General features: G+C 33.2%; 1 protein-coding gene across 1 annotated transcript; it reads left to right on the top strand.

Moving 5' to 3' along the window:
- Nucleotides 1-1606: 1606 nt before the first annotated feature.
- LOC107926814 (uncharacterized) lies at nt 1607-6018 on the top strand. Its single transcript, XM_016857742.2, has 3 exons — nt 1607-1984; nt 2567-4217; nt 5302-6018. The coding sequence occupies exons 2-3, from the start codon at nt 2628-2630 to the stop codon at nt 5689-5691; spliced, it is 1980 nt and encodes a 659-aa protein (XP_016713231.2). The 5' UTR covers nt 1607-1984; nt 2567-2627; the 3' UTR covers nt 5692-6018.
- The last annotated feature ends 966 nt before the right edge of the window (nt 6019-6984 follow it).

Below are 6984 nucleotides of genomic sequence, written 5' to 3'. Positions count from 1 at the left end.
CAGTTTAAATTATGAGTAAAAGAAATTTAAGTAAATAAAAAAATTCGAGTAAGAATATTTAATGCATTCCAATTACTTTCTAGCTAGTATTGCTATTTTTCAGTAGCACCATTGAATGTTATCATATTAGAGAGCTTTATTTAACATACCATTAAAATGTTATTATGTTATCAATATTACAAATATAAATAAGAGGGAAAAGACATTTACTCATTCCGATTCGAAGAAAATCTTATAAACGCCATTAAAATTTATCTACTAAATAAATTTTAAATAAAAAGACCATTATTTTTATTTATCTATGCATTTTAAATTTATATTTGTAAAATTAATTAGCTACAATTATTTCGAAGATTTCAATGAAGAGGATTATTAAAATATAAAAGATAAAAAAAATAAAGGATTACATTTATTTTGGTTATGTCTTATCTATATATTATATATTTATTTTGGTTTAGATAGGGAGATATTATAATAATTATCAGTTTGGTCGTGTTTTCTAATGATTAATTTTGAATATAGTTATTTAAATACATAATTTTAATTGTAATTATAATTGTAACTTAAAATAAACTTACATATATTAATTCAAAAAAGTATATTATGTTTTACATATGATTATATTAGTATATAATATAATTTATAATTTAATTTAATAATAAAAATATTTTTATAACCAATTAGGTTTTTTAAATTGAAAATGATTGAATATAAATATTTTGTAGATTATTGAATATAAATATTGAAGATAAAAAATAATAATAAAATAATAAAAGATAAAGTTATTTTTTATTTAAAATTTATTTAACAAACAAATCATAATAAGTTAGTTTGGTATTTTTCAAATCATAGAATAAGTGAACTTTTATCAAAACTTAAAGGGATTTGAACCATTTTTATATTTAAAATTATTCAATTTAATATTAATTACAAGATAATTTAATGATTATTAATATGGCATTAATTATATGTAATCATTAACATTTTCATTTGTTAAATTTCATTATTGAAGGAAATTAATTGAATGAAGTTACTGAGTTGATTAATTAATGCTAATCATTAAACGAATTTAATGATAAATTAACAAATCTACTTCAAAAAGTAATGTTTATAATAATTTAAAATAGAAATTTAAATGACTTCATTTATGGGTTAAAGTTATTGTTGAAATAACCATTGCATTTTAGGGTTATTGGTAGATACATAAAAAAGATTACTTATTTTATCACAATACTTAAAATTATTTAAAGCCTTTCTCTAATTTATAAATATGAGGATAATGCGTTTCAGCGCACTCAAATCTACGTACTCCTGTATTGACAATAATGTCCATTCTAATCGAGTTGAGACTCAATTGAAAATCATTGCAGAAGTTATAAATATTGTGATATTTAATGTAATTATATTTAAAAAATTAAAAATTAAAAATTATATCTACCGAATAGAATAATTACCTTAACATTTTTATATTTAAATTAATTAATTACATTCTAAATGGGGAATTCTTTAATGAACCAGTGATTTAGGCCGGGCAGAATAACTGCCGTGAATGGCAGAAAAAGTAATTTCATATGAAAACGAGGGACATTTAACGTTCCAAAACGGCAAGAGAAAAAGGGAAAGCGAAAAAGTTAAGAGACGGGACCTGAAAGTATGCAGAGGGGAAAGAAAATGGTTAGATAGATAGAAAATCAAAATAGATACAGAAAAAAAAGCGAAAGTTGTTCCAGAGAGATCTCAGCTAAGCATTGAATTTTTAAAGAGGACTGAGTCGACTTGTGCTTTATAGGTGAGTCTATGTTTCGAAGATTCAGATCGTGACCCGCCGGATCCTGTATCCTCTAATTGACATTAGCCGTCCGATCTAGCTCCTTCTTTCTCTGAAGTTTCAACTTCCACGAAGCCAATTTGAAAGGGAAAGGAAAACCTTCTCGATCCGCTCGCGTTTCGAATTTTTATTTGGATGCTGCACCTGCTTCCTCAGGTTTGTCCTTCTATCTTTTTCTTTTCCTTTTTTAATTCTGTTTCTTTTTTGTTTGGCTGCCTAGAAAATGAACGAAAGTAAATGTAGAAGGAATGAACATAAATGAATATTCTTGGTAGTTATTGTAAAAAAAAATGTGAAATTTAATTTAGTGTAAACTAGTGAAAACATTTATGTTTGATTTTCTTTTTCCCTTCTTTTCTGTAAATTCCATATTCTGGTGTAAAAATGGAAAACTCAAAATTATTTACTTATTGAAGCTCATTTTCGTTTACTTTTCCTTTATGGGGATCGCATTTACAGATTTGAACCCCGTGGAAGCTTTAGCTTCTCTGTAAATTGAACTGAGGGTAAAAAACGTACGTCATTTGAGCAAATGTAAAGAAGTTGCCACATTGCCAATTATTATCATTTTTAAACTAAAGCTAGTATTGAAGCTGCATAGCAAAGCCTAAAAGCCCTTATGAGTAGTTGTGGAACCTTATCAAAATTTGAATCGTTTATCTTAAAATGTAGCGTTTTGGAGAATTTGAGATTAAGGTGGGAGTGTGTTTTTGTTAATTTTTATGTTTTCAATGATAGGGTATTGGACATGGATGAAATGATAGTGTAGTAGCATAAATCTAAGCAGAGAATCAAGTAAATGGAGGATCTTTCCAAGTATGCCCATAGTCCAGCTCATTTAGCTGTTGCCCGCCGTGACTATGCTGGGCTTAGGCACATTATTTCAACACTCCCTCGGCTTGCCAAGGCTGGCGAGGTTAATACTGAAGCTGAATCCCTTGAGGCTGAGGAACGGGCTGATGCTGTCTCGTCTGTCATAGATCGTCGTGATGTCCCAGGTAGGGAGACTCCGCTGCATTTAGCAGTGCGATTGAGAGATCCTATCTCAGCGGAGATTTTGATGGTGGCTGGAGCAGATTGGAGTCTTCAGAATGAGCAGGGTTGGAGTGCTTTGCAAGAAGCGGTTTGCACAAGGGAAGAGGCAATCGCCATGACTATTGCTCGACACTACCAGCCGCTTGCCTGGGCAAAATGGTGTCGCAGACTTCCCAGGATTGTTGCCTCAGCAGCTCGTATCCGTGATTTTTACATGGAGATGTCTTTTCATTTTGAAAGTTCAGTCATTCCATTTATTGGACGCATTGCACCATCAGACACTTACCGCATTTGGAAGCGGGGTTCAAATCTTCGTGCTGATATGACACTTGCTGGATTTGATGGGTTCCGCATTCAAAGATCAGACCAAACATTTCTCTTTCTAGGGGAAGGCTACACTTCTGAGGATGGGAATCTTTCTCTTCCTGCAGGCTCTTTGATTGTTCTTTCTCATAAGGAAAAGGAAGTTACAAATGCCTTAGAGGGGGCTGGTGCACAACCAACTGAATCAGAAATCGCTCATGAAGTGCAAATGATGTCTCAAACTAATATGTATAGGCCTGGTATTGATGTCACTCAGGCTGAGCTTGTTCCTCATTTGAATTGGAGGCGACAAGAGAGAAGTGAGATGGTTGGAAACTGGAAGGCTAAAATTTATGATATGCTTCATGTGACAGTCAGTGTGAAGTCAAGGAGAGTTCCTGGTGCAATGACTGATGAAGAGCTTTTTTCTGTGGATGATGAAGAAAGGATGGCAAATAGCGGTGAACATGACGAGTATGATGATGTATTGACAGCTGAGGAAAGGATGCAGTTGAATTCGGCGCTTCGTATGGGAAATTCAGATGGTGTTTGTGATGATGATGAGCATGGAGTTGTCGACTGTCAAGAAAATGGTTCAGCAGGTGGCTATGAAAATTGTGAATCAAATGGTGTTGCTAAGGAGAAGAAGAGCTGGTTTGGCTGGAATAAGAAAGGCTCAAAGAACAGTGATGATCCTGATGATTCAAAGATTGGAAAGTTCTCAAAATCGGCTCCTGAAGGTAGCAATCAGAGACAAGTTGATAATCATAGATCATCATCTGAATTTGCGAAGGAAGATGCTGTCGATGGTAAGAAGCGTAAAGATAAAAGCAGCAAGAAGAAGAAGAAGAAAGGGGGCAATAGTGATGATAAACATGAAAGTGAGTATAAGAAGGGTTTGAGACCTGTTTTGTGGTTAACACCAGATTTCCCTTTAAAGACAGAGGAACTCCTGCCTTTACTTGACATATTAGCCAACAAAGTCAAGGCTATAAGGAGATTAAGGGAGCTTTTAACAACTAAACTGCCATCTGGCACATTTCCAGTCAAGGTAATGTAAGACATATAAAGTCAACAACTCGAGCTATTATCTTATTTTATGGTAAAAATCTTGTTTAGGCTTCAAAGTTGATTTGGAGTGATGGTCATGTCTGAAAATAAAGAGCTGTCAATATCTTTAGGCAGGAAAATATGTCCTGGGTTAGAGCAAATAGTGAAATTGCAATGAAGAACACTTTGCTGGTCTTACTTGCTTATCTCCTGTTATCTAATCACCTCATTTTGTTCACATTAATTTTAACAAACACTGGAAATGGATCTATTAATGGTATCCTTGGTCCTATGGTGTTGAAAATCCAAACACATTGTTTTGTGATGATTGGAAATTAACTTGAATGAGAGCTGAAGTAGGGGCTTGTTTTGTGTCAACTAGTGAATTGAGGTCTGGAAGTGCAATAGATTGTTAGCTTATTGTTATTTGAGAATTACTTTTGTTAAGGTAAAGGAAAACTTAAGGGCATGCATATCATAAGCCATTCTTATGTTACTAGTGGTTTAATATATATTTTCTGGTTGAAAATCTTTGGAGGGTTGGCCATTACTTGATGCTTTTGGACCTAGGCTCAAGTCACTAGGCGAAAGCTTAGGTCTAATATAGGTATTAAGAGATTGTCTTGTCATTTAATATTTCAAAATGACGGAGAAGCCACTTTTAATGTCGATATTTAGGTTTGCCATATTGCTGGAATCTGCGCATAACTCTTCATTAAAATACGCATATATGATTCTGACATTACAAAGCACGGTTTTAATTGTTATTTACATTTCTCCATCTGTATTTCTGGAGGCCCCCTTGTAGTGAATGAACCAGATGCAATGTGCATTATAGTGTGGCAGCAAAATACTTCCCTATTTCTTCTTACCAGTTCTATTGTCTTTCCTTCTAACACTTTAATCGTTACTGTTAACTTTGAGAATGGCCCTTATGCTAAAAGATCTTCATTTTAAATGTTTGTCTGTGGAAACTGTTGTGCAAGCATGATAGAAAGTGGTGATGACTTAAGAGTACAGAGTAGTGTCTAATATCATAAAACATTCCAATCTTGCACATTGATGTGTCATGTTCCTTATTCTAGGTTGCCATCCCTATTGTCCCAACTATTCGAGTCCTTGTCACTTTCACTAAATTTGAGGAGCTTCAGCCGATGGAGGAGTTTGCAACACCTCCTTCCAGCCCGGTTCATTTCCAGGATGCCAAGTCAAAAGAATCAGAGGGTTCAACATCATGGATTTCGTGGATGAGAGGGAGTCGTGGTGGCCAGTCAAGTGATAGTGATAGCCACCGGTATAGGGACGAGGTTGATCCTTTCAACATACCAACCGACTATACGTGGGTTGATGCGAACGAGAAAAAACGTCGCATGAAAGCTAAGAAAGCCAAAAGCAAGAAGCACAAAAGGCAGGCAGCAGCAGCCAAAGGCGGGGATGGAGGTCAGCAGCAGGTGAACGAAGCGGTGGAAGAATAATTACTGGATCCCGGGTGTTTTACCCTTTCAGTGGCATCTACAACAGATTAAGGAGGTAAGGCTACTGCCTATACGCATTTGACATTTTACTAATTGCAATTGGCGAAATGGGGCAGTTGATTTGCTGAATGATTGGTAGGGGGAATGAATTAGTTTGATTAAAGAAAGAAGAGCCTTGTCTTCTTCTGTTGTATTGTTATGTGATGTGAAATTGGTTTCTTTATTAGTTTGTTTCAGTTCTAATTTTTATTGGACATTAAATCTTTGTATCTAAGTCCATGGTCGTCAAATGTTCCATTTTTGTGATTGATATTCTTTTTCCTCTCATTGTTACTTCTTCATAATGATCTTTTTTCACCTTCGTCTTGTCTAAAGGCAAACTGGTTAAGGTTTGAGATAGATTTCAAGCTTGAAACATCGAGTGATACTCGGTCCTCGAATTTGGGCGCGAGTATTACAAACATCTAAAGTCTAAACCCAGATGAGTGTCAAATTCTGTACACACTTAATTTTGTGAAGTTATTTCTTGGTTTAAGTCCATTCCATTTTGAATGCAATTAAATATCCAATTGGTTCATATTTCTTGAATTATGAGGTTTTAGTAGCGGTATAGTACTTGGATAAAATTTGAGATTTAGTCTTTATGCTTATGTCTTCTTACTTTTTTTGGTTTAGGTCGTCCGCACTAAAATATGCATATTGCACGGGTTAAACCTCAATACTAAGTTTCCTGAATAGGATGAATTAGAGATGAAATACGAGTTTTATAATGTGATCGGGTAGGGTCAATGACCAACATGCGACCTCACTCATTCGTCTCTCTCTCTTTTTTTTTTCCCCATTATGTTGTTTTATTTTATAGTTTAAAATTTATAAATTTTTAAAAAGATTATATTTAGTTTTTGATAATTACTTTTTCTCAAAATTTTTTACATCGATTTAAAATTTAATTCAGTATTTAAAATTTTTAGTAATAAATATAATTGAGTAGATGGGCATGACACGTATGAATTATGCTTTTTTTTAAAAAAAATTCTGATTTGATTATTTGTAGTTAAAATTTTATTTTAGATATTTTATCATATGGTTTTAATTATTTTTATTTATCTGAATGTTACTTAGGTTTTAGTTATTGTATAAGCTGAGCATTCATTAATTCTTTATTCTCAAATTGATTTTATTTATTAATTTATATTATCTATACAATTACTCAACTAAAGTTTTTAGAGTATAAAATTAAAAACCACAAATGGATGAATTTTTTTATATGCCTAATGGTTTTAACTGTCATCA

Source organism: Gossypium hirsutum, chromosome D11 (assembly GCF_007990345.1).
Source record: "Gossypium hirsutum isolate 1008001.06 chromosome D11, Gossypium_hirsutum_v2.1, whole genome shotgun sequence".
In the NCBI taxonomy this organism is placed as follows: Eukaryota; Viridiplantae; Streptophyta; class Magnoliopsida; order Malvales; family Malvaceae; genus Gossypium; species Gossypium hirsutum.
Note: the sequence above shows the minus strand (reverse complement) of the source record. Positions and strands in the feature narration are given on the sequence as shown.

What these genes read in the sequence shown, in the direction of transcription:
- LOC107926814 (XM_016857742.2), top strand. Translation starts at nt 2,628, where the DNA reads ATGGAGGATCTTTCCAAGTATGCCCATAGTCCAGCTCATTTAGCTGTT. An exon ending in CTGGCACATTTCCAGTCAAG is followed by an intron (nt 4,218 to 5,301) that starts GTAATGTAAGAC and finishes TCCTTATTCTAG; the next exon opens with GTTGCCATCCCTATTGTCCC.